Here is a 27,627-nt window from a genome sequence, read left to right on the forward strand (position 1 = left end):
GACCAATTCAATTCAACTTTATTTAATAGCATCGAGTATGAAATTATTTCATGGCTGTTTTACAGAGAAATCCACGAGCAACAGAGATGGTGGCAATGAAAAACTCTTTCTATAGGAAGAGACCTGCAGAACCAGGCTCGGAGCTGGCGGCTTTCTGCTATTCCGGTTGGTTAGAGGGGATAGAGGAGAGAAAGTGAGAGGCCAGACAAGACAGAGATCCGACTTCAGTTTGGTTCGTCAGAGATTCTGGAGGGAGGAAGAGGCTTCCTGCTTCCACACAAGAGGAGCCTGCCAGCTGAAAGCTCTGCCTCCCAGTCTACTTTTAGAGAACCTAGGAACCTCCAGGGGGCAGCACTCTTAGAACCTTGTGTTGTTCTGGCTAATATGGGGCAAAAATGTCTTTAAGATATGATGGAGTCTGGTTCTTACAACCTTTATAGGTTAAAAGGATTTTAAATTCTATTGTACATTTAACAGGAAGCGAAGAGGAAGCTGCTGAAACAAACAACCAATAAATAAAAATAATCAAAATAATGGAATAATGGTGCCCCAACGTTTCTCATACGACAGTTTATGTAAAGAAAACCTAACTATGTCAACTGTCACAGATAAACGGACCAGGACCATCAGTCACACAGGAACGATGAGCTCATCACCTCGTGTGGAAATAAAACAGAAGCGAAACATAAACGTCACATATCAGCATCTTTATTAGAATTCTTACAGTGTTTCACTGGTTTGACTTAAATATCTTTCAGTTTTGTACATTTACACAGACACACAGAACCACGTCAACCACTAAACATCACGGAGCTGAAGAAGCACAGAGAACACCGTCAGGTTCAAGTCACATGGAGGAGAGTGACGGAAAATTAAGCTGGATTCTTGAAATGTTCCCACTGGTCGGCACAACCACATGTTCAGCTCCTGGGTGGTGCAGCCTGGTCCTGCTGCTGGTCGCTGGACTGCAGCTGTCGGCCCAGGTACTCCCTGTCAGAGACAAACAGCAGGACGGGTCAAACAACCGATACGTCCAACACACTGAACACACAGATCATCAAGACATCCTGTGACCAGGACAATGAGATTGAGCAGCTTCACATCATCACAAGGTCGAAGCTTTAATTCATTCAACTGTGATCCTTTCACTTTAAGTCCATTCATCCATCGGTTCCTTGTTTAGCTGTGACGACGCAGCAGAGCAGAATCCACTCTACACTTATTGAGCTGCAGTGTTTTTCACAGTTTAGAAATTTCGACGTGCACCAAACCACCACGTTCCAGTGTGCGAGGACCCGTCCAACGCCGCAGCTCTGTAGTTCACCTCAGTAGGAAGGCCAGCTACTTCACAGCATTATGGTATACAAAATAAACCCGTTATATATCATCCAGTCCACTGTGGGAAGCAGAAACCATTAAATAATATGGAAATTCCTGCTTTCTGCATCTGCTGGTAATTCTTTAGCTCATGTATGATGTCCACTCTCTGTGTCGGTCACTTTATTTGGCCAAAATGCAGGATTCAATTCAGGTGTGTCATCCGCCTCTGATCAGCCTGCGTCCATCATTAAAGGTCATTATAAACGTGTGAGAGAAATGATTCAAAGTCTTTGCTGTTTATGTTAGTCTCTTAATAACTCATTGAGATCCATAAAAACCAGGGTTGAATATTAAGAATATCAAAGATTTTTGATATATTTTATTTAAACTTTGCTTACAGGAAAAACTCCCTGACAGGTTGATTAAAAACTGCTCATGAGCAGAGTATTGTACAAACTGTACATGTCCTCAAAACGAAAGAACAGTGGTGATTTCGTGCAGATCGGGTCTCAAACTTTGGTTCCGGGGCCACATGAGGCCCAGTTTAATCTCCAAGGAGCCAAAGCAGTGAAATGTCATGACCTTCAGAAAACACGCCGCCTTGTTTTACCTTAGTTCAAGTACAAAGAGTACATCCAAAAAAAAGCTCCCGTTATTGGTTTTGTATAGAACAAAATATAAATATTTGTTCTTGCAAAGCGTGTTTCTGTCCACACTAATGTGACTACAACCTCCACCGCCTCAGCAGTTTACAGGCTGATGCTAATGGACCAACACGAAGACGCCATCTTTCACAGCTGCAGCTCAGAAGCTCTCATTCAAACATTCATCCTCCCGCAAACCCGGCTGGGCTTTGTTTTAACTCGTACAAGCGTCAGTACCACTCAGATAAAATGAATATTTGCTGTTTGGATAATAACTATCAAGAACTACCAGTCGTCCTGTTTAATGAAGTGATTATTTCAGACTCTCTGTTATGAAGGAGAGGAATCCCCACAACAGAGTACAGTAGTGCGTTGGCCTTAACAACAAATATCACATCATGACCATGTCACAGATAAACAGAGTAAAAAAAAATCTATCAAAAATATCACATTTTTCTACTTATTCTCCTGTAAAGTGAAGACGATGATGGGCACACAGACGACAGTAGCACAGATTTAGCCACGCTGTTGTCATGACGACTGGGGCCTCGGAAAAGTGATGACAGGAAGAAGTGATGTGAAAACAAGGCGAGCCACTCGAGGAGAGAACAGAAGAAAATGTGACACAAAGGTTCTGCTGAACGACTCGCACACGCTTGTGTTTAGTGGAAGTGATGGAGTGTGGGCGCTCCGAGAATCTATACGACCAAACAGCCTTGAGGCTGCGCCGTCGCTCTCACAGAAACAAAAGACAAAGGCGGCAGGCCTCCTGGACTCGTCACACTGCAGACTTCATTCATGTCTCTAATGTCTGAGACGTGATGGACACGTCAAGACAAACACCAGAGAGTCACAGTCTGGAGACGATACAACAAACTGTCAATTACTGAACGCATGCCTCATGTCACGTCAGCCTTCACTGTAAAAAAACCAAGATAGAATATATCTTATGATGGTGGACTGAGCTCCTCCCTTCCTTCCACATATGAATGTTTTTCCTCTCAATCTCGTGCTGCTTTTTATTTTAACTTGCCATGTTTCATCAATACCAGGACCCAGAGGGGTTAGTCTGTCTGCACAGTGTACCATTTGGCTTGTTGTTATTGTCTTTATTATTTGTGTAAGTATGTTGTTTTGTTATTAAATAATTCAATAACATTTTAAATGGAAAAACAACAACATACAATTGATGTTTTTCTTTAAAAAAGGGACTTTGAATATAATGTCAACATACTGATTTACGTTAAGAATAAAAGCTACGACAGTAACAGGCTTGTACCAAAAAATTATAGCAGCACAATCAATCAATCAATCAATCAATCAATCAATCAATCAATCAATCAATCAATCAATCAATCAATCAATCAATCAATCAATCATCCAAGCTGAAGACAACCAGACAGAAGCCAGAAGTACTAAAACCAAGATAAATGAATAATTACAAAGAAAAAAAAACAAATAACCCAGCAGCTCAGTCTGCAATAGGTATTATCATCATCATCATCATCATCATCATCATCATCATCTATAGACACATGTGAGGAAAAGAAAAAGTAAATGTCTTCTCATGCACTTCAGACAAATGATGTGACGACTAAACAGCCTCTGGCTGCTTTTCTGGGCATAAAATCCAGGAGTTCTGGTTTTGTACTGAACGATTATATTTCCTGTGGAGTGAAATCCTAGTGGTGAATGTGTATTTCTTTAAAATAAGATTGCAAACGTTTTTCATTATTGAGCCTACACTTGAGAGACCACAAGGACAACCAACTCAATACACTCTGATCATAAATGTCTACCTGCAGTTGCTAAGGGAACTGAGCCCATGTGTTTTAGAAAGTAGAAGCATGTTTCTACTTGCTTATTGTACAACTATGTCCTTCAAAACATGTCAGCAGAAGCAAGAAAAGAAAACAAGACTTAAAAGTAGAAAATTCATCAGGGCAGCATGAAGGACCGACCTGATCCGTTCAGCTCAACTACGTGTACAAGTACATGTACAAGTCACCAGGGACGCAGAAGGAGCTCAGTGCTTCTAATATGGATAGAACTCGTCTAAACCAGTTTATGACTCACCTAAACCAGCCTGAAACTCACCTAAACCAGCCCGTAACTCACCTAAACCAGTTTATAACTCACCTAAACCAGCCTGTAACTCACCTAAACCAGTTTATAACTCACCTAAACCAGTTTAACTCCCTGCCATCAGTATATTTACATGGGAAAAGTAAGGTTGATGTTTGAGGGCGACATGAGCTGAAAGCCTGTGTTTCTTACCAGTTGTGGACCATCAGCTTCTGCACGGCCAGCAGGGCGTTGTATCGGACAAGCTGATCCTCGTGGTGCATGTGGTTCATCACCAGCTGTTTCCCACCCAGCTGCTCAATCACCCTGCAATGGAAGGAGGAAAACTGTGAAACACATCAGGGTGGTAAATAAGTCTTACTCTCATGTTTGAGGTCTTTCATTGGATTCTGACTGAATGTAACCTGTGTGTGTGTGTGTGTGTGTGCGCACGCGCTGCAGGAGTTTTGCATCCAGACATGATCATCTTTGTGTAAACGGACAGTGGGGGGGGGGTCAGGTCACCAGCACTGAGCAGAAATTGGAGGATTCTGAATCAGAAATGCACAAAAGGTAAGATGTGATAATCAGCCAGATGTATATTGTGAATATTGATGTGATGATGAGGATAAAGTTGGAATAATTGTGAAGCTATTTTTAACTGTCGAGTGACAGTGAATATGTTACTGTACATATCTATGCTCAGTTCAGATGACAGCATTCGTCCTAATATAAGTGTTTAGAAAGACCTTTTTCCTTCATTTGGATCTAAAAGAAAAGTGCAGTTGTTTATTTTGAGCTCTGGCTGTTCTGAGCAATGAGAGCGCCGAAGCAAAAGGACCATGTTGTCATTAAGCCGTTCGGAGTGTTTGGATTAAAGCGAGGTGATGCAGGAGCAGTTATCCGAGTTCAGGGCTGAGTGGCTCCGTCGTACCCTGAACACCGGACAGCTCGAGTCCCATCAGACCCAGAGCTTCACGTGTTACAAAACCTGTGTTGTGGTGAGATGAAAAGTGCAGGACAAAGGGATGCAGAAGGAGGATCGATAGACGGGTGCTTTACACGTCAGCAGTGTTGTGTTTAATAAAGTTGTCTGACTCTCGGTTGATTGAATGAAAATGTATGATAGAGCAGAGCTGCTGCTCTGCTCTGTGTGGTGCCGAGCACTTTGATTAGTTGTGTGTTGATCACATCTCACGGAGCAAACGGCTTCGGCCCAGCCTCCCTGCCTCCACTCACAATGGGAAGAATGTTTGTATTGTCCTGCCGACAGAAGCCTGAATTCTACACACAGTTTAAATACGTAGATTCATCAGACAAACTGAATTTCTTCAATGTTCCTGTCATTTCCTCGTCTCTCTTCTTGTCCTGTTAGATCTCAGTGCTGCATTGATCATATTGATCTTACTGATCATATTGAGCTTATTGATCATGACGTCCTACTGCAGAGACTGGATCATTTCATCAGGGTTAAAGGTTCAGCACTCAACCTTTCTTCAATCATATTTATCAGACAGGTTCTTCCTCCTTCATGGAGGGTTCTGTCTTTAGTATCAGTATTAGTATTAGTATTAGTATTAGTATTAGTACTGGGCAAAATATTTAATCACAACTAATTACAGAACATCATGTGATTGATCACATTGCGATGAACAAAATTCAATAATAAATTCAAAGGTTGTGTATTGTGTAATTTTAATCTGAAGGCCCTGGAGTATAACAACATATAATGTATTTTTAAACAGCAGAGTTTTCTTCACACAATTCAAAGATTAAGCTAAACTATAATCTAATACTTAACTAAAATAGTATTTTATTTTCTACCATCAAGTGTCCTCAGTGATTCTTACTGTTCTCCTCCAGCTCTCTAATCAACAGGGGCCGACAACACTCCTATACTAATATACCAAAAGTAACTAGTTACTCAGTAAAGTAACTGCTGCTTTCTCATCAGTCCACCTGTGTGTAGTGACAATTGCAATAAATACTTGGCGACATAAATTAAGTTTCTATTCATTAAATCAAACTAGCTTTTTTCCCCGATATCCTTATTGTCCCAGGAAGTAATTCACTTCAAGAAAATAAAAATAATAACCTCAGTCTTTTTAAGGTTTGTCAAACTCTTTTTTTTTTAAAGGAAATTCTTCCCGTTGTGTTGAATGTGACCTCGTCCGCAACACAGAGCTAAATATAAAACCAACTCCGTGTGTGCATCTGCTCTATCAAAGAAACGTTATACTGTGCATCACATCTCAAACTGCAGGATGGATCAGGGAGCCTCACCGTTTCCCACGAGGGTAATGACGGACGTACTCTCCGATGTCGTGAGCTGCCACCGCGATGACCTGAGGGTCATCAGACACTTCCAGCAGCCTGGTCAGGATCCTGGTGAGAAAGGAAACATTCAAATACTTAAAACAAAAGACTCCACCATCATTTGTTGTCACATATTTCAGATTGGTCTCCACCCAGTTGACACAGCCTCCACCCACCAACACCTATTATTAGACCGCCGTGAGACGGGTCAGTTTTACCCCACTGACGATGTGTTGCTGCACACATCTAATGTTCCTTTTGTGTTTTTACACCCTCACAACAATACAAATTCCTCATGCTGGGGAAAGTACCTGGCAATAAAAATCCTTCTGGTTCTGAGAGAATAACTGGAACCCTGTCGGTTGTTAATATGATTCTAAAGTTGTTTTGAGAGAAAATCAGAAAGTTGGAGCATTTTTCCTGTAACATAATCAAACACTCAGACTTTAGTTTCTTTTACTGTGATTTCTGAAGATATTTAATGTTCGGATTAACATTAGTAAAGCCAGCAGTGGCACCAAGCTTCAGTTATAGTTTTATTCAAAGCAGTGAGAAGTGATGCGGCTGGATCGTCCATGTTTCTCCTCCTCAGTTGGAGGTGGTTTGGTAAATGTGAGCTGGAGTGTTGATGGCCAGTGAATTCAGGTGAGGAGTGTGAGAGAACCTTCAGGAAAGGTTCTCAGTTCTCACAACACTGATACACACATTCAAAGTGAACCTGGGCCGGAGCCTGGTTCTGGAAGCTGCAAGATGCTCTTTCTTACTTGAGGAGCTCGTAGTTCTTCTCATTGAGGCGCACGGCGTTCTCCCTCCAGAACTTCTCAGACTTGTGAACGGGACTCCACTCCAGGCGGCCGGACTTCAGCTCGGAGCTGTACTCATCGAAAGAGCTGCGGACCAAAACCGTCCAGAAACAAAGAAGTGACGTTGCGCTAATAGTGATTTAAGAAGAAGCTTTCTGTAACGCTGTGCTGAGGGAAGCTGTGGTTAGGGAGCATGCAGGGGACATCATCACAGCACCTCCATGAGGAGGAACCAGTGTCAGTCAGCAGTCGAGTAATATCTGTACCAGGGATTGGCACTGCTTGTTATTCATGAGGAGAGACGGGTACCTGAGATCCTGAACGCTCTCTCCCAGCCTCTCCAGCAGGAACTTAATGTCCTCTGTGATGTCCTCGTCATCGTACTTCTGTTGGTCCAGGTTCTCCAGCTGCTTCAGCACCTTGCACTGAATCATGGCCAGAGCGTACTCCTGACGCGTCTCCCTCTCAGCAGACTTCTCCAGGAGGTTCTGGGACACAAAGACACTCAGTAAAAACCCTCAGAGGAAAATAGAGCTTCATTCAGTGGCTTTACTTCCTCTGCTTCAGCTGCATGTTTGATGTGAGTAGAGAAGCTGGGACTCCAGCGCTGCACAGTGAAAATGGATAAAACAGCTCAAACTCGCTTAAGTTGTGTCAACGGTTAAAACGACTAAAACAGATAAAATGGTCAGAGAGTAGAAACTGTTGTGTACATTTCTAAAAGTGGGAATGAAGGAAAAACAACTAAGAAATGTTAAAATGTCTCAAAAGTCTAAAAACTGTAATAAACTCAACAGGAGCCACGACTCTGAGCTGTATTATCTTCTTCTTCAAGAGGAAACGTGTTTCAGCTGCAGGTGAATGTCGAATATGTCGGAAGGAAATAAAAGCAGCTGTTTTGGTCACAAAGGTTAAAGAGCCCCAGTCCAGTCCGAGGTGAACTCCGGCTACCGAGCAGTTCTGAGAAGCAGACAGTCCGGTTTAACTCCAGGTTGGTATGGAGTTGGTACTCTCAAGAGGTTGATGATTCCTGTTCTATTCTAACTGCAGAGATCTTGAATCTCTATATGCCTAAATGTGTTTATGATCAAAAAGGCAAATGTGGAGAGCTGCTCTTTGCTTATTGCAGCAAGACACACCATCATTTTCTGTTCTTTTGTTGCTTTAAAACAAGAACTTGAGTTCCCAAAGTTGGATTGAGGCAAACACATGAGAGGGACAGCAGCACTGCCTTTGAGGATGTGTTCAAGGACTTCCAGATGGTCGGGATAATTCAAATCATTTTGTGGGTCCCATGTGGTGAGCGCTTCCATTTGCATAATTAGGACATCTGGGAAAAACACAGTGGCATGCAGAGTTATGTTGAGTGTTTCTGTTTCAGAGGATTGTAAAAATAACCCTGCAGGAGAATCTTACAACATGTAAGTCTGAAGTGAACCATCTCACTTCACATGAAGCCTCCAGAGGAAACAACACGCCGGGCCATCGGCTGGGATGTGGAAGTAAAAGCCGCCCAGAGGTGCAGTGGTTTGCACACTGACTCACAGCTTGTTTTTATTTGTTGCTTGCATGTTGACCAGGTTCTCTGGTTTCCTCGCACAGTGGAAAACTGGAACTGTTTTATTCATGTCATTTGTTTTGTGGCGCATCATAACAGCTTGACGTGACAGCTCTGTGTCACGAGCAGTGACATGGGAACTGATTAACACCAGGAAGATGGGATCCCCTGAAGGGAACGTCACACAGGACAAAACAAAAGGAGAAAGCAGAGAGGGAGAAGAACCTTGAAGCACCTCCTTTAAAATGAAGTTAAAGCCAGAGGAGTCTGGGCTCCAGACGTCATCAAGAGACATCATCCCAGGTCTTGATCATTCACACTACATTTTAAACGTGACGTCCATCAGACTGCAGTGTGGACATTATCAAAGTGACTCGCATGTACAGAAGAAGGTGTGACGTCCCACGACACCGGTCAGCGCCAGGGTTGCCAGAGCCGACTCACTGTTTCCAGCCCAAACAAGGTAAAAACCCACCATCTCAATAAAAACCAGCACAGGTCCTAACCAGGGCTGCCACAAACTACTATTTTAATAATCGACTAATCACCGATTATTTTTTCGATTAGTCGACGTATCAGATCGTACGTAAATTGAATGTAAAACATTCAGCTTATCGCACCAGCATGAAGCTGCTCTTATATATGCTTGTAGCAGCAAACACCTGTTTAACTGTGCAGCATAAAGTGCAAACAGCTGAGTAAAATAAGGAAAAGGCACTTACCTAAACAACACAACAATAAATACTTCAGGTTTATTTTTTAGGTTTTTTTCTTTCCTTAATTTGCTTTTGGCATCAAACAGCAACAATGAGGGAGGCGCCTGGAACTAAGGAGTTATTAAGGTTTTGGTCTCACTGACTCAGATTGAAGATTTGTCATCATCCAAGGACCAATTGATAAGATTTGGGGACGTTAACGGTTAATCGTTTAAGAACAAATCCACAAAAACTGCGGAAATAGGAACCAACAGGACATCATCATTTAACCTTAACAATGCCAGGTTGTGATGGTGAAGGTCTGCGCTCTACTGAGGGCCTGTCAGTCAGGGTGAGTTAGCAGTATGTTTTCGTTTTGGGTCGAACATTCATCTGGATTGAAGTGCGTGTTTCTGACTTTTGTGAATATCATGTGAAACGGCTCAAACGAAGCCCTAACATCAGGAAATACAGGATTCTTGTCTTGATGCCTGATGGGTGAGAAATTGTTGGTTTCAATGTGAGTAAATAAGCATTTTTCACTCACTGGTTAGAGAACATTAGTCTGTTTTTTCACTGAAGTGTGTGTCAGTGTAAAGTCTACTCCTGGATTCTGGAAGCTTAACAAGTACAAGTCGACGTTTTTCTGTGCTTTGAGATTCTTTGCTTAATCAACCCGGACAAACAGTATTTTCTTTCTATTTGAAGTTGGGTTTAAAATGATTTGTGTGAGACAGTTGATGCCTGAAGAGGTCGGTCCAGTGTAGGAGTGAGGAGTGTCCATGGTCGTGGTGGGAGCAGGTAAAGAAGTGTGAATGAAGCCGATTCCTTTCTTTTCCCTGTTTCCTACTCCCATCCAGAAATGGCTGTTTTAGACCAAAGCCACAAATAAAAATGGACTTTAACTTGAGCTCGCTTCTGATCACGTGTTTCTTCCTCTTCAGCCTGTCATGTCACTTTATCCCTCATTGTACAACACGGAGACCCAGGCTGTGATTCGCTGTGGCAACCTTTAACGGAAAATGCCAAAAAAAGAAAAAAAGGCAGAATCAGTGCTCGTTATCGCCCCATTGTGCTCAGAAGAAGGTCACAGAGGCACTCTGATTAGAGGGAATCCAGCCCATCACTGAAGCGTTTCATTTCAATATCCAGATTTCCTGCAGAGGTCGTGTGCTCCATGTGAATATTGTGCGTGAGGTTTGATACCGTGTGTGCAGAAGGTGCAAGCTGCAAACCACACAAAGGCCTTCTTGGTATTAAAGCAGAGCAATAAATCTCCTGATAGGCACGATATTTGGAATTAGTCAAGTGCATGAAGGCTGCACACAAACCATGAGAAAATGTTGAGTTTTGTGATAGTGATGTTTCTGTGGTGGAGGCGTGTACTTTCAAATAATATTTTTTCATTTTCCCAATTTTAACAAGACAACGGTTAGTTTTTCTTGTCTGATCACACACATGTCTCACTTTCCTCCTGCAGTGATTCAGTCGTGGTTTCTGATGTTTTCAGTCATTTTTCTTATGACTTCCGTCCTGTTGTCTCCAGGTTTGATCTTGAAGTGATGACGTGAAATATGATCTGTTGACAACGCAATTTGGTGCAGCGGGACTCATCTGACTGGTTAAGTTGACATGAAGGTAAAAACTCTATATTGCAAATATTGACATGACGGTAACAAATCGTTTGTCATGTATTGTGCAGCTCTGAGAAGTCACATCATAAAAGAGAAGTTTGGAAACAATCACAGTGGGGTGATTAATGGAACATAAATCACTTTGAGAGGTCCTTTACAGGCTCGACTCTTTAACAGTCACTACTGCTAGAGAGTCGCGTTTTGCTCTGGAAGTGTGAAAGCAAAGCAGTGATCAGATGTACTGATGACGGACAGACCATTTTACCACATTTCAAACATAAGTGATTTATAGGAATAATTTGAGTGTGTTTTAGACGGATCATTCACAATGCGACTGTTCCGTAGTGGTGCTTTAACATTCTGCTAAAAACTATAAAAACATGAAGCACCAGCAAAGTTTAGATGAATAATAAAAACAATCCTGTCCTCCAGTTTCTGTTGTGTTTTTCTGTAATTCAGTGTGAGCAGCTTGTTTAGCATGTTCAAGAGCAGCTCAGAGTGTGGGACATGTGTGCTTTGGAAAAGATCACAGAGGAGTAAAGCCACATCGTCATTGTGCGTAAAATAGAAACCACCTGAAATAGGCATTGTTTAAAAATCCTCTTCATATGGAGCAGAGCTACTGACTAACAACTAGCATTTCTCCTCTTTTCTGCCTTTTTCTTTCACATTGGGATCACTATTATGTACCGTGCGGGTGCTGATCTTCCCTATCTCTGGTAGGAAGGAGACTGCAGCTGTTTGTGGGGTTTTTTTTAAGAATAAAATGACCTGCAGAAAGTGGCGAGGGTTAGATTGGATGACAGTGAGAAAAGCTGAATTTCTTTTTGGGGCCTGACTCATAATGAGTGAAGCCTTTCCGAGGGCTGCTTGCTGAAAAACAGTGATTGTGTCTTTCTTTCATGACTTCCCTCAGCGCTGAGGGCAACAGAATCTGAGAATCCTCTACTGACCCTGTAGGCAGCCAGGATGATCCGAGTGACCTTCTCCTTGACGGACTCCTGCAGGATGTCGGAGAGCGCCGGCACCACGTTGTAGCGTCGGAGCTGCTCACACAGCTGAGGGCTGAAGGCCAGCAGCCACACGCAGAAGATCATCTGGTACTGGAGCTGGAAGCCACACTTGTTGCTGAGCACAGCGGTGATACTTGAACACAAAGAACCAAAATGCATGAGTGAATATTTGTAATGAAGGAGAGAGGAGCAGAGTGCCGGGAGGAGGCTCACATTTCTATCTACTATGTGTTTACTAATGAAAGGAGCATTCACAGGCGTGTACCTTCGCAGTGCTGCTCCATTAATTGTGATCACAGCCCAGAATAATATGTTCAGACATGACAGGGGAGACAGTGAAAACACTGCATACAGTACTAATGTCTGCAACTGAACCACAAGCGTACAATTGCACAAACAACTGTTAAGTGCAGAGATGTGGATCTCGCAGATGTGGTAACTATCTGCTCGGATAGAAACACGAAATATGATTATATGGCACTAAATGAAGACTATAGAGCAGGAATGATTGGAACATGATCAGGAGTGTCTCTGCTGCTTTCACTTTACATTAATTCTCCTCACAAACATGGCCGCATAATATCTCATGTTCTGAACATCAATCACTAAAAACACAAGGTTTTAGAGGTGTGTGTGTGTGTGTGTGTGTGTGTGTGTGTGTGTGTGTGTGTGTGTGTGTGTGTGTGTGTGTGTGTGTGTGTGTGTGTGTGTGTGTGTGTGTGTGTGTGTGTGTGTGTGTGTGTGTGCGTGCGTGCGTGCGTGCGTGCGTGCGTGCGTGCGTGCGTGCGTGCGTGCGTGCGTGCGTGCGTGCGTGCGTGCGTGCGTGCGTGTGTGTTCTCATGCTTAGACTAGGGTTTGGTGATAACTGTATTCTAGACTTTACAGGTCCCATATTATCTAAAATTCACATTCTAATGGTTTTCTAACTGTAGTATGTCCCCATAGGCTGTGTGTGAGGCCCCAGAAGTGAAGAAAGTCTGTCACCTCCCTCGCACCACTTTTTTGTGAATGTGGGCAGGAGATTCAGACATTCCCTTTGTGACATCATGCAGGGAAATAAGCGCTCCCTTCTGGTAGTTATACTCACTTTGACCCTCACATGGCTTGATAAAAACTACAAAGATTACTGATATACTGAAAAAATTCAGTAGAATATGAAAAGCCGTAACAGTTAGCCGTACAGTGAGCAGGAGCTATTCAAAATGTAACATAGGAGCATTTACAATGTGAGCGAACAGCCGTTAGAACATTGTGCGGAGAGACATTTACATCAGACAGTAAGTTTAGTAACCATCCTGAAGCTCATCAGTCTTGTAACACTGTTCTGTAGCACAATGTGTGGAGCTCTTGGTAACAATATATATAGATAACAATATATTATCTCTCCAGTTGATGTAAACGTGAAGGACATGTATTAGAACTCTTACCAGTTGACTCCGTCGGCCTCGACCCAGGCGAACCTGTATTCATTAACCTTCAGCATGTGCTGCAGACAGCCCGCCACACACTGGACGTACTGAGAGCTCTGCAATGGACAGAGGCAGAGGCTCAGTGGGGCGGCAGCAGGGGGCCACCAGGTGAGTCAGGAGAACAAAGCAGGAGTTAGACAGTCAGATACAGTTTAGTGAGCTTCTGAAGGAGTTAACAAGCAAGACAAAGCATATGGAAGAACACTCCAAACTCTCCTATGAGACCTGAGGCAATGCACATGCAGCTCATCATATGTACACATTACCACATGCCAGACTGCACACTGATCCACAATACAGAGCGACAGCAGGGCAAAGTGTCCCCTCACACCTAAACTGAGATTAGAGTGCAGGAAGCTGAGAAGAGGAAATAGATCACATTAATCTGTTAATTAAAAAGAGGCGGAACAGACAGAGCAAAGAGGTCCAGCAGAGAAACGGGCAGAGGTGAACAGAGGAGCAGAGGTTACCTACATAAAAGTGCAGAGGAAAACAGGATGGTCAGTTATTAGAGAGCAGTCACTTCCAGGTTTCTGAGGGTGCTTCTCAGAATAATTACGCTCTGATTGACCAGGTATGGGATCTAAAATGGTAGGATGCTGCAGCTGTGCCAGTGTTTCAATTTGCCCTTGTTATTGTAATGGTCAGGACAAAGCTGTTTGTCATGCGATTAGAGCATTGAAGAGAGAATTGGCTTTGGGCATGCAGATTTCACTAAAACAGTTGAAAACAACCAGTGGCAGCAAACATCATGCTGTCTGAATGAGAGGCCACGGAGTCATGGCTCCACCAATCTGCCATCGCTGATGGGAGGCTGGCGTGTAAGAACGGGATGAGAGAGAGAAAAGAGGGAGCAACGAGAAGAAGGAACAAGTCCAGCAACAGCTGAGAAGACGCCAGCTTGAAAAAACCCTTCCTCGGATGGTTCTGGCTTTTTTTTTTTTTTCGGTCCTTTCGATGGTGCACTTTCACTCATACTCACTTCACTGGGGGAAATAGTGCCTGCTCCTGTGCCTGACTCTGGACCTGTACCATGTAGATTCTAATGAGAGATAAACAAAAGAAACCATCACTCCGAGGTGAGTTACACCGGCAGCAGTGGACCAGCGAGCCACTGATTCCCAAGAAGAAGAAGAAGACACTCAGTCTCAACACACTGCAGAGATACTGGAGGTTTACTCAAAGATCATTTTAACACATTCTTAATCATTGTTCTCAGAAAAAATCTGACAAAAGTCATTAAAATGTTGGGGGGGGGGGGGGGGGGGTGGGGGTGTTACAGCCCTAATCCTCTCCAATAGTACAAATGGAACATTCAACAATATAAAAGCTCCGTATAACCAAAGACATTTAGTTAGTCTTGTCAGGGGTTATTCAATATGATGTATTATGCCCCAAATAATCTCTTGTACAATTCATAGTACAATTTTTTCCTGGAATTACCTGAGGAGAAATTTGGTTATTTTTTTCATGGAGAGAATGAATCACAACATAACTAAGTCAATTATTATTCTGTTTGAGAAAAGCAGTTCTCCAAACCAAAGACATTTGATTTCTATCTTTACTTTGGTGTTTTCCTGCTAACAAGGTCATGATGGTCTGTAATATTCTAAGCACATCAGTTCATTTCATGACATTTCAAAGCAAACCAGACATTTTCATCAGTTTGTTAAACAAAACCAAACCAAAACAAAACAACGAGGACAGGAGGTGACAGGTGGACATGTTCATGAAAAATATCCCGTCTGACCACTTTACTGTATAAAAGGCCTTTGACTGACAACATGCTGGCAGACGGCGGCGCTGCAGAGGGAAATGCACATCAGATGAGGAACAGGCTGGGAAGTGACTGAAGATCAGCTGAGGACATGTTGGAACAGTCAAGATGCACAAAAGACAGGAGGAATCATTACTCAGCAGTTTTGATGGAGTCACTGTCCCCAGCGTACATGTGCTGTGTACCGTGAGCCCAGACGACCCCAGAGTGAACGTTGAGAAGACACCGCTCTATGAGGAATGGCAAACACCTTTAATGTCTCATGACGAGTGGAGCCGCACGGTGGAGGAGTGGTCAGTGCTCTCGTCTCACAGCCAGGAGGTCCGGGTTCGAATACCGCCCTGGACCTTCCTGTGGAGCATTGGCAGGTTCTCCCCGTGTGTGCGTGGGTTTTCTCACGGTACTTTGGTTTCCTCCCACAGTGCAAAAGGACTAAATTTCCCCTAGACGTGTCGGTCTCTGTGTGTTTGTCCTGGGATGGACCTGTGGTTCCTGCCCTCACCCATAGTACACCGGGATGGTCTCCAGTGCCCCTGAACATGAATGGATGGATGGATTCAAAGGTTTTCACAGGCTAAGGAGCCAAAATCTCAACTTTCTATATATTTCCAAACCTTATTCTACAGAGTTTATGTGTCGCCACAAGCATTCATGACCTTTTGTCCTCTGATGGGCTCAGTCCTCGCACCAAGGTGGATCTTCTGTTTTCAATGTAGCAGACTGTTAAAATGATCACCATACACACAGGAGCATGAGGAACGTTCAGACCACCGTGGTTTTCATGTCCGCTCCTTTCACTCAGTATCTGTATGGACGAAATGTTCTCTACTTATGCAGATGATGGTGAGTAAATGGTCGGAAATGTTGCCTTTGTTGGGTTAGAGCTCTATTTTGTTTTTTGTTTTTTTATTTAAAACAAAAATCCCCTTGAGGTAATTTTGACCGAATGACCCATCGGGAGCAGTCACACAGAATAGCGCTCAGAGGGGAGCAGGAGAAGGTCTTGTTCAGGGACCGAAGGTGCATGTCTTTGGAAAGAAAGCGGAGTACCTGGAGGAAACCCACGCGTATGTGCGGGCGCACACACACACGGGGGGAAACAAACTCCACACAGAAAGGCCCCGGCTGGATTTGAACCAGGACCTTCTTGCTGTGAGGCGCAAACCACTGCGCTCACATGTGAACTGCTGACTGTCACCAGACTGCCCCTGTGCAGAACTACGCGTTCAGAAAAGTTGTGCTTTCTCTGTTGGGATGGAGATGTTTGGAAAATGATGCATTGTGGGAGCAGTCTTTTTAAGCTCATGTTATTAGAGACTCAAAACAACAAAACACAATGGAAGTTTACCATTTTCACTAGAAAGTGTTAAACTGGGGTTTAAGTGCATGCCCCACCGTATTCCAGACTGCTGTTGAAAACACACAGTGAAAGTGAAACACACACTGTGTCTTCTGTTTATTAATCGATATGATGTGTTTTACAGAGAGCTGCTGGGTTTGTACCTGTGAGCTGAGCTGGCTCTTGATCCAGTTGAAGTAGTAGTTCAGATCACTTCCCTCCATCAGGTCACGACCCCAAGCAGCCAGCTTAGCAATGATCCTCGCCGCCTGGCACACAAACAGACCATTTCACAGTCACATCAACCTGCTGCTGCCACATTTCTGAGGAGCTGATGTGAAGGATAATATGAGGGCCTCAGTTAACATGGAAACGGCCGGCTCCGCTGTATGTTGGCCTACATGTGTGAGAACAGCATCGTTTGTAACACACCAGATGGTTTCATGATCACTTGTTTCTGGTTGTCATGTGAACACTGTGGGCATATGAGCTTGCTAACTGGTAACTTTCGCACTTTGCAGCTTCATGAGCACATTCATTCATTTATCCACTCAAGGACAAGGAGTTTGTACTGAAGTGGAAAACAAAGCACTCCAGGTTGCAGTGATATGCTCACACCAATCTCCAGCTACAAAATTTTTATTTTTTTTAATTCGATTTAAAGTACTTTGTGAAATCCCTGGAAGACACGCATCATCTGGCCCACGTCATCAGCTCCACAGAGTGTAAATCACATGGAATTTATGTGATTTGTTCATTTTCAGCTAATCATTTCTCAGACTGATAAATGCAAACAAATATCCATTTAAACATTTCAACAGTAACAACATTAATGTAGTCTCGAGGTAAGTGAAGTATTTTTGATTGAGCACATTATGAGAAGATGCCAGCATCTCATAAAGTGGTGCTGTGTGGTAGTGGACAGCAGGGATGGGGCCGATTCGATCCAGTATCGGTATCGTGTTCAGATACCAATGGAATTCACGGATTGGAATTGGAACAATCGCCACAGTGTTTCCCTGCTGCTGCTCTGGTCGCTGGCTGCAAAATGTGGACTGGATTTCCTGAAGGGAGGCGGGTCTCAATGAGACCAGGAGGAATGAGTCAGGAAATCCATTCCACAGTTTGCAGCCAGCTAACAGGCTAGGGAAGTAGCACTGTGCTATCCGACTTTTCATGACAACATGTTGCTGTTTGGACGGATTTTACGTTCAGAAAGCAGCAAAACAACGTGGACATTTGCAAAGCAGCGAGGCGCCGCTCTGCAGCCAGACGTCACCGTTTTAAAACGGCAGCTCGCTGAGGAGAACGGCGCTGACCGCAGCATCAGAACAATGAACAGCAGCTCCTCCACGATGCAGCAGGCGATTCACACCTCCGTGAAGCTGCATCCTACTCCACGTAAAACTCTGTGAAAATAGTCCCAATCATTTGTGTTGTGTTTGAGCTGGAAACTCTGGTGTTGGTGCTGCGTTGCTAAAGAATTTCCCCGGGATTAATAAAGTCATTCTGAGGTTTTAAAGATAGAACTAGTTTATTATGAGATGATGACGTCACGCAGACCTCCACATTGTCCTAATTGAACAAAAGTTGATTGTACTGCTTCTTTTTCTGACCTGATACTAACCTCAAGTTGTCTTTTGGGAGAATACAAACATACATTAGTACATTTCATACTTTACTGTAGAGAGGAGTTTATTACAGCCTCAAATAAAATCAACAGTAATTATAATAATATTAAACCAAACAGAGCTCTGGTATTGGAATTAGTGTCGGTATCGGCAGATATCCAAATTCAGGTATCGGGATCGGATCGGAAGTGAAAAAATGTGGATCGGTGCTTCCCTAATGGACGGCGGTGCTGGACCCCGGTTCGATGCTGTGCTGTGGGCCTGTGTGTATAGATGTTCTCTCCACATGTGTGAATGAATTGTAAACAGAAGCCTTGTTTGAGAGGATCTACTTTGAAAGCGATGTTGAAGCCTGATCTCATAAGAGATTCTGACGCATTTCAGCTGGTTTGATTTCAACTCCAGGAAAGTGCAGAAATACAGAGAAAGGCAGAAGGTGAAGGCTGGAGATAATAACTCCCTCATTCTCTAACGGCTCATAAAGAAACAGCCTCATGTGAGAGCAGGAATACCCCATTCTGGGTCCCACCTAACGTGTGTGTGTGTGTGTGTGTGTGTGTGTGTGTGTGTGTGTGTGTGTGTGTGTGTGTGTGTGTGTGTGTGTGTGTGTGTGTGTGTGTGTGTGTGTGTGTGTGTGTGTGTGTGTGTGTGTGTGTGTGTGTTAGAAGGTCACTACTTAATGAGCAGTTTTTGAGGATAAAGAGCTCTGAGGAATTATTGATGCCTTGTTATGATTCAAGAAGGATGTGTGAAAGATTGATGTCTGTGGCAGACACCCAGGCACACGGGTGCCTTAAGCCCCGTTTCCACAACGTGACGGGACGCAACGGCAAAGCGTAAAATGTCGGGAGACATGACCCCGGCTGGCCACCACTCCAGTCCAGGACCGGAGCTCGGAGGTGGCCGCCCGTCCGTCCCTGCCGGCACGCAGCATTTCGGTACCATTCAACACTTTGGCAGTGGGAACGCCGGAACCCCAAACCGTACTGGCACAGTTTGTGCAGTGGAAACGGGGCTTCATTGTCCAATAGTCTTACAGCCAAAAGCTGTCTCCGTCTCTCTCTCTCTCTCTCTCCGTCTTGGAGTGTTTTAGTTTCAGTTTGTTAAGTTTTTGTTTTCAGTCTTTTTTTTATTTTAGCTGTTCGACTTGTCCTCTTGTCTCAAGGTTTGACGTTGAAACAATGAAGTGAAAAAAGATCTGTTATTGACAATCTGGTGAAGCAGGACTGACTTGATTGGTGGACACACCCCTGGTCACAGTTCAGCCAGTCTTTTGTGATTTTTATGTTGTGAGTGTTGATACATCTGTGATGGGGAGGTTTTGGATCAACACACTCACCATGTGGACAGTGAACAGGTCCTGTCGATTCAGCATGGGCAGGAAGTAGGACCAGGCGGTGTTTTTAGTCTTTTTGGCGTAGTCGAAGAAGATGTTCACCCTCTGATGGTTCTCCTGACGGACAGAAGAGGTTCATTCTGGTTTCAAATGTTTTTATTAAAAAGCCAAAGAAGTGTTATATATCGGATCCAATGATGTCAGAGCTTCAATTTGCCAAAACGGAACAGAAAAGAAAATGGCACAAAAAGATACAGGTAACATCAAAAGTAAAACTAAATACAGAAAAAAAAAAAAACACCCCCTCCTGAGTGCTATCACATTAATTAAATGAAATGTTAAAGTTATAACTTCTGTTCCCTGAAGAAGAGGAACAAGGTACAACACATATTGTATGGGATATCACGGCCCCGCGAAACTTCATGGAATTCTCTGGAGCCTTGCCGTGGTGTAGTACAGTCTATGCAGTAACTTAAATTGTATGAGGCAGTGTTGTGTATTAACAGAGCAGAACTTCAGCTCCTTCACCCATATGTCCACAGATAGTTCGACACCTAATTCTTTTTCCCAAGTTGACTTTATTTTACCCAGATCAATCTGCAGGCCTGTAAAATATCATAAACTGAGCTAACTGATCCTCAAAAGTGTGGCAATAGTGGACTCTTAGAATGAAATGGCGTGGCGGCTCATCGCCTCCGGACTTTCTCCTCGCGGCTCTGTTGACCAGCGGCGCCGCGTTCCAAGTTCAAAGCCTCTTTTATCAACACAGATGCGAATTCCCGTGGGACATTACCATCTTCAGTGGCCTATTTCAACCCAGACATGCGTAGATTCTGACGATTTGAGCGTCGCTCCAGGTCCAGGCTTTTCTCAGTCAACAAGGTAGCGTCTCCGTGGAGTTCCTTGAGTTCTCCGGCTACTTTTCAGTTTGAAGCGCCCATCCAGGATAATGTCTTCTGTCCTCTACTATGTCAACAATTGTAGCGAGGATGTCGTTGTCTATTATTGAAGTTTTAAGTCAGAATTAACGGAGCTATTCTACCGTGTGTCTCCCTCGTACATCGCTGGCCTGGAATTTGAAGGGGTTCATTCTGCTCTCGTCACATTCAGACTCAGAAGTAAACAAAATGTTTCGCCACCTGTCCATTTCTTCACTGATAAGACATCGACTGCTACTGCTACTATCGGGGGCACAGTGGCTGAGTGGTTAGCATGTCTGACTCGTAGCCCGAAGTTTCCTTCCGAGCTTGAATGTGTCCGATAAGACATCTCATAAAGCCATAACGCAGCCACAGCTGAATCATTCAACAGTAAAGTGGATTACCTTATACAGTTAGATAATTTCAGGGATGAATACCACAGTACAGAGTAAAACTGTAGAATGAATACAATGTGAAACCTCATAATAACATGAAAAGTGGAACTAACATTACTTCCATTACTTTGTGCCTTTATGTTTAGTTACTGCTGTGAACTGTTCCTTGAAATGGTTTGAGAATCATTTTGTTCTACACGGCAGTAACAACCTTATAAAATATTTCATTCCATTTATTGATTGAAATGTTCTACAGGAACTGTCCTGAACAAATAATCATCTTTATCTGATATGAGCTTTCTGATGAGGGTTCGTGTGTGTGTGTGTGTGTGTGTGTGTGTGTGTGTGTGTGTGTGTGTGTGTGTGTGTGTGTGTGTGTGTGTGTGTGTGTGTGTGTGTGTGTGTGTGTGTGTGTGTGTGTGTGTGTGTGTGTGTGTGTGTGTACCTGCAGCGTGTCGTCGATCAGAGTCAGGATGTACTGCACGGTCTGCTCCTTGGAGATATGAGCCATCAGGTTCAGGAAGGTCTTTGCACACTGAGAGGAAGAAAGAACAAGAGCGCTCGTATCTCATGACCAACTGGATGAATCCAACAAGACCCGCTCAGCCAAATGTGAGAGAAGTTTTACTTTACATGTCACTGTCACATTTCAGTGCTTTTTCACACGAGGCTGCACACGGACATACATGTTCCTTCTACTCCACATCGCTCAGGATTTGTTCTAGAGTGTCCTCTTTTACACTCCAAGAAGGACACGTCCAGACTGGACAAACTGCTCTGTAGTCGGCATGAAGCTGGACTCTCTGGTGACGGTAGCAGAGGCAAGAACACTGAATAAACTGCTGGACATTCTGGACAATACCAGACACCCTCTGCACACAGTCATCAACAACCAGAGGAGCATGTTCAGTGAGAGACTGCTTCTTCCCAAATGTGGGACTAACAGACTTAAGAAGTCCTTTGTCCCTCAGGCCATCAGGCTGTACAAGTCCTCACTGGGGGGGAGGAGGGGACAGAGGACAGAAGGCAAGTAGCAGGAGCCGCTATCCACCTCACCGTCCTCCATCTCACATCCCATAATGCAAAACTGTTCAATATCTAATTGTCTATTCACTGCAAATGATCATACTTGTGCAATAATTCTTCCTGTAACCACAGAGCAATTTAACCTTCAGCCACTTTCACTCCTATATTTTGTAAGGAGTCTTATTCTTTTTGCCATTTCTATATCTAGTTAAGTTAAGCTTAGTTAAGAGTCTATATTATTTTCTGTACTAAATTGTGGTAGGAGTTATATTTACTCTTTTTGACATTCTATATCTAGTTAAGTTAAGGTTGGTTATGAGTTTATATTATTTTATATTTTTTGAACTATATGTTGTATTATATTTTGCTAGGAGTCTAATTCTTTTTGCCACTTCTATATTTAGTTAAGTTGAATTACCTTTTTTTCTGTAACTCATCTTTGTTATTGTCTCTGTGCTGCTCCTCTTCTATTAAGCTGCTGGAACTCAAATTTCCTTGACGGAGTCGTCCCAAGGGATTAATAAAGCAAAATCTAAAGTCTAAGTCTAAAGTCTAAAAGCGAAGACGTGGCCAGTTGAGCCAGCGTGAGGAGACAGAGCTGTACAACACTGAACTCAACGCTCACAGACAAACAGTAAAGGACGATTCCATTCTTGCAATGTGAAGTTATGACAGCTGCATGGTGGAGTAGTGGTTTGCACTCTCATCTCACAACAAGAAAGTCATGGGTTTGAGTGCCTTCTGTTTGGAGTAGGCATCTGTGTTCACACAAAGCAGAGTGACTGTACCTGATGTCCTTCTTTGGTCAGAATGGCCTGTTTTTCCTCAGAGTTGGCCACCTCAAACTTCTTGATGAACTCACAGTCCTCCGCCGAGATCATCTGACTCCTGCAAAAAGACGAACCAAGTCGTTTCATTACAACGCTCCTCATCACATGTGCACAGTGTGCTTGATGAGACTCAATCAGACTTTATTAAACCTGCATGGGGAAATTCGGTCATCACAGCAGCCAGTAGAGCACTTCCTCACTTTCTCAATTTATAATAATAGACAGAGCTGTTAGCAAAGTAGCCTTAGCATTGAAGCCCAAAGTGAGGATGAAGGTGTGAAAACACAACAGGTGGGCTTTGGAAAATTTCATGAGAAACACAGTGGATTCCAGATAATTGTGATTTGAAGACACAAAGTCTTTTTTACGTTGTTTGATTGTATGAAAAAGAAAAAAGAAAATAGCAAATGGAGGAATTTTTTTTTTTTTTCCACAAAGACTCACCATCTCACACATTACTACTGGAAGTAAATCATGTGATATGTGGGAATGAGAGTGAATCATGAACTCCAGCCTCAACAGCAGGATGGTGAATCACTGCTGCTTTTAGACCTGCAAAACTGAAAATACTCCCAGAATGTAGTCAAAATCCTCTCATCTGAACTCATCAGAGGGATAACACAGTTTTGGGGCGACAATAACTAAGACTAAACACTAATCTGATGACATAGTGAAGGCAATGAACTCCTTCTGGTCAGGTTTTGATGGTAACCAGCTATAGAGAGAGCTATAAGAGAAGTGAAACACAAAGATGCGTTTCTTCACTATCATGGGAGAGGAAACAACAATGTCACATTACGTATCATCGTGAGCAATTTCTGCAATTTACCAGATACTACAAAATAAATTATATGTAATTTAGAAAAATAAAAAATAGATCAAAACTTAAAGTTTATTGACCACAATGATCAAAAATGATTAACATGAATACAAATCTGATTGGACTAAAAATGACTTCTTCTACTTTTTATTTCTCAGTAAATGCTTATAAATCTCTTTATTTTATGTCATAAAACATTTAATGTCAAATAATATGCTCACTGAGGGCTGTTTTCAGTTCAAGTGAACAAATTGTGAGCAAATTCAGATAAAGATCAGGAAAAATACTTGGAAAAGTAGTACAACATATGTTAACAGAGAATCTAAATGAAGCACAGACAGAGGGAGCGAATGCTGTCACCAAATCTCTCTATTAAGTCTCACGTATTGCACCTTTATCAGGTCTAAAACCTACAGCCGTGGAGCCCCAGAGGAGCCCCAGAGCCTCATGAGCAGAGCTTTACATTTGATATGTGCAGAGGAACTCCTATAAAGTCATGATAAAGATCTAAAACTGAGAAAACTACTAAACACAGCAAGAGGACAGTAAAAATGATTTAAAAAAAAACCTGCCAAAAAAGATAATGAATATAAGCTAAAATGGCTAAAAATAAAAAAAAAAATTTTTTTTTTTAAAGAGCCAAAACAAGTTTAGACATGTTTTGTTTGGTTTTGGTAAAAACTTGTGTTTTGGTCCTGCAGGTTGCAGACTGTCATATAACATGAATATAAACAGATCTCAATGTTGACCCTGGAGTGTGAAGTGGGACGGGCTGCTGCTCCAGGTGTGTGCAGGTGATGGAACACAGTGTGGGTCTGTGAGGTGAACTCACTGGAGGTAAGACTGCCAGTTGACCATGGTGGCTCGGACCTCGGCTGCCTTGGCATCAATGATGTTGGTTGGGACTGCAGCGTCCACGGCGCCGCGGATATCCATCTTCTAATCTTCTCCCACACAGTGTGTCCTGGTGAAATAATCTGAAACAGAAACCCAGACAGAAAATCAAACTACCACATGTAGAAAGGTGTTTGTTTTTTTTTGTTTTTTTTAAATTCTTATGACTACTGGAAGCACAGAAGATGACTGGTCACAGAATTAAACCACAATAACTTTCTCCTGCGCAGACCTGGGAAACCAAACACTGTGCAGGCAGGGTTTGGGGGGTGGGGGGTCCTGAGGCAGGAAGTCCTGCAGCACAAATGAGCACGCTTGATTTATACCAGAATATTACATTTGTATTAGATGTAACTGCTGTCGCTGGTTTATTGACGAGGAGCGGCTGTTTCACCTGCTGAACTGAACAAAGGCTACAGAAATCAAGACTTCTCCAACATTAACATGTTTCACTTCTTTCTGGAGGGTCACACAAACAAACTGAAGTGAAGCAGGTGCAACAAAGCTGAAAGAGAAAACTCTTATTTAAATTAATTTATGTCATTTTTAAGTGTAGTATTTTTAAACATTTCACTGTGTTTCAACCCAAGAGACATTTTGTGGATATTATACTTGTTTCCCATCATTTTTACCATTACAGGTATTTTAAAAACATGTTGAATTAAATTGTACTTAATCTATTGACTTCTTACAGAAACAAAGGGGACACATTTGTGGTTAGATTATGTTCGATAATGTTTGTTTATCTTGTGTTGTCCATGTTTAAAGATCAGTGAAGTGTCAGTCCACATTCGTTCAAAAGAAATAAAATCACAGCCAATGAGCAAACCGTCTCTGGAGCTACAGATGTCTGATCATCACAACCAAAACGTGCGATTCGTGGACAGACGTAGAAAATAATCTTTGATAATTTAATTCCAATCCCTGTAGCATCAAGCTAACAGCTAGCTCACAATGTCACCACCAGTCAGCATCATCTTCTGGAAAACTGACACTAACCGAGGCACTGCACGCCCTGGCACATTCAACTCCATCCATACTCTACACTTTGTATTCTTTACAAGAGAAAGGAAAATGTGAAAATGACGCTAAAAGCGACACAAACACGGTCCGCTGAGCGCCGTGCTCGCGACCAATGGGGAGCAATGGCAACGATGCTAACGGAGGCTAACGGTGCTAAAGCTGCTTCCGGTGCTTCTAGAGAAGAAATACAACTAAACTCAGACGGTTCGCTTCAGATCAAAACCACAGGTTCGTGTCGGTTTGATAAAAGTTGAAATCAGGCAGAATAAGAGAGTGAAACTCACCCTGTGCGAACAGCTGATACACACCGTCACGTGTCTGTCATGTGATCACAACTCGGCCGCGCGCACAGCTTGAATGCGGCTCCACCATGCACGCGCATAGACATACAGCAGTAGATACAAATGATAAAGAAGTAGACACAGACATACAGCATTATACAACTAATCATGTCAGTTACCTTGAAAAAAGAAATCTGATTACTGGCTCCGAGATATTCCTTCAAAAGTAGAGTTACTTTATTGATTACTCCTGTTAATATTGTAGCACCAGCATGCATACAAGACCGAGAGACGGAATGCATTGCTCAGAACAGCGTTTATTTGGAACCACAGGTACATTCTCAGCTCAGAGGGCGGCGCTCACAGGTAACATCCCCTCAGAGTCACACACAAGGCCCAGAAAGCTCTGAGAACAAGACAGCAAGAATGCACAAAACATGAATGAACAATAATCCGGCAATAACGGAACAAGTGAAACACCACGTAATCACATAAACAAAGTTATGAGGAGCATTTCCCACAATCCACAGTCATTTTTCAGTGAAGCTCTTTCCCCACCACAGTGTTAAACAGAAAACTACCAGCGGAACACAAAGTGAAACCTGGCTCACTTTGTACATATTTAATTTGTAATTCTGTATAAACATAAAGGGCCTTCAAGGGGTCATATTATGCAAAATCCACCTTCTAATGGTTTTCCAACAGTAATAATCGTCCCCATACCTGGATTGGCACCTCAGAAGTGAAGACAGTCTGTCCTCTCTGTCCCTGGCTTGTTTCAGGTTTTAAAAAGTGTGTCGCTCTAACGAGCCAATCAGAAATCAAACCCTATATTGTGTCATTGGGGGTTTAGCCAATCCCAATCAAGGGAGGCCCTCCCTTTGACTCCTCCCACAATGAGGCAGTTTTGCTCTGGCGCATGGCACCACGAGAGGAAGTACTTCCTCCTCTTCCCAAGATGGGCATTTGTGGGCGGAGCCAGTCCAGCACACACAGACACAGCAGATTCTGAATGTAGCTCCAATGATTCAATATTCAAATGGAGGAAAATCAAGGCAAAGCTGGATTTGGGGCAATAAACTTTGAATACAATGTTTTTGGATCAATGAGACCATGTGGAAGTGTTGGAAAGATGTATAATGTGACCCCTTTCACATTAAACAGATATGCATTACGTTGCAAGAAACATTTGAATAAAAAATGATTATGTTTAAAGAGTAAACAGCACCCTTTAGAATTTATTTTAACATTTTTGAACACTCCTAAGATACATGTAGCTAATAGCTGCACAATAATAGTGGCAGTGGCCTGTCTGTATTGTTATTATAACGCTTGATTTTGTTTCAATCAATTTCTCTCTAACCCTCCCCCCCCCCCCCCCCCCCCCCCCCCCCCCCGTCGTTAGACTCAGACAAAAAGACGCTGAAATGCTGGAATGGGTGGAGTGCCAAAATGTGCAAAGGCTGGCTGCATACAGATTGTGCTCGGAAATACTATGAGTATCATTCAATTCAATGTGTCATTCAATTGTGGCTGCACTAATGTGAAAGACAGCAAAAGGTACTGCAGCATTTAATAGTTCAACGTCTACATGTAGTATCACACAAAAAGGTACCTGTGGGCAGAAGCTATCGAAGCCAAGGATGCTGTGTTTTAAATGGAAACATCATCAGTCATGTGTATGAGTATATACACAGCAATTTTTAATTTATTGATTTTTCTTCTGTTATATCCAATAAATCTTTGAGCTTCTAGGGGTGATTGGTGAGGTGATGGTACAGAACCAAGAACAGGGGAGATAAAACTGCTGGGTTTCGTCTTTGACGTCGAGCTCCCAGA

At 42.9% G+C, this 27,627-nt stretch overlaps 1 protein-coding gene across 3 annotated transcripts; it reads right to left on the reverse strand.

Moving 5' to 3' along the window:
- On the reverse strand, positions 1-25,853 carry atp6v1h (ATPase H+ transporting V1 subunit H). 3 transcript variants are annotated; one of them, XM_080468295.1, is made up of 15 exons: positions 24,879-24,944; positions 24,717-24,778; positions 24,423-24,567; positions 22,729-22,828; positions 21,360-21,449; positions 19,603-19,716; positions 16,797-16,901; positions 14,499-14,558; positions 13,475-13,572; positions 11,988-12,180; positions 7,457-7,635; positions 7,109-7,234; positions 6,312-6,413; positions 4,242-4,355; positions 1-990 (listed from the first exon to the last, which is right to left on the reverse strand). In XM_080468295.1, exons 3-15 carry the CDS (start codon positions 24,524-24,526, stop codon positions 921-923), a joined length of 1,455 nt encoding a protein of 484 aa, XP_080324421.1. In that variant the 5' UTR covers positions 24,527-24,567; positions 24,717-24,778; positions 24,879-24,944; the 3' UTR covers positions 1-920. The 3 variants fall into 3 exon arrangements, with proteins under 3 accessions (XP_080324421.1, XP_080324420.1, XP_080324422.1); XM_080468294.1 differs by lacking the exons at positions 24,717-24,778; positions 24,879-24,944 and adding an exon at positions 25,792-25,853; XM_080468296.1 differs by lacking the exons at positions 14,499-14,558; positions 24,717-24,778; positions 24,879-24,944 and adding an exon at positions 25,792-25,853.
- Positions 25,854-27,627: the final 1,774 nt, after the last annotated feature.

The sequence above is a fragment of the Lipophrys pholis genome (assembly GCF_963383615.2).
Source record: "Lipophrys pholis genome assembly, chromosome: 1".
NCBI lineage: Eukaryota > Metazoa > Chordata > Actinopteri > Blenniiformes > Blenniidae > Lipophrys > Lipophrys pholis.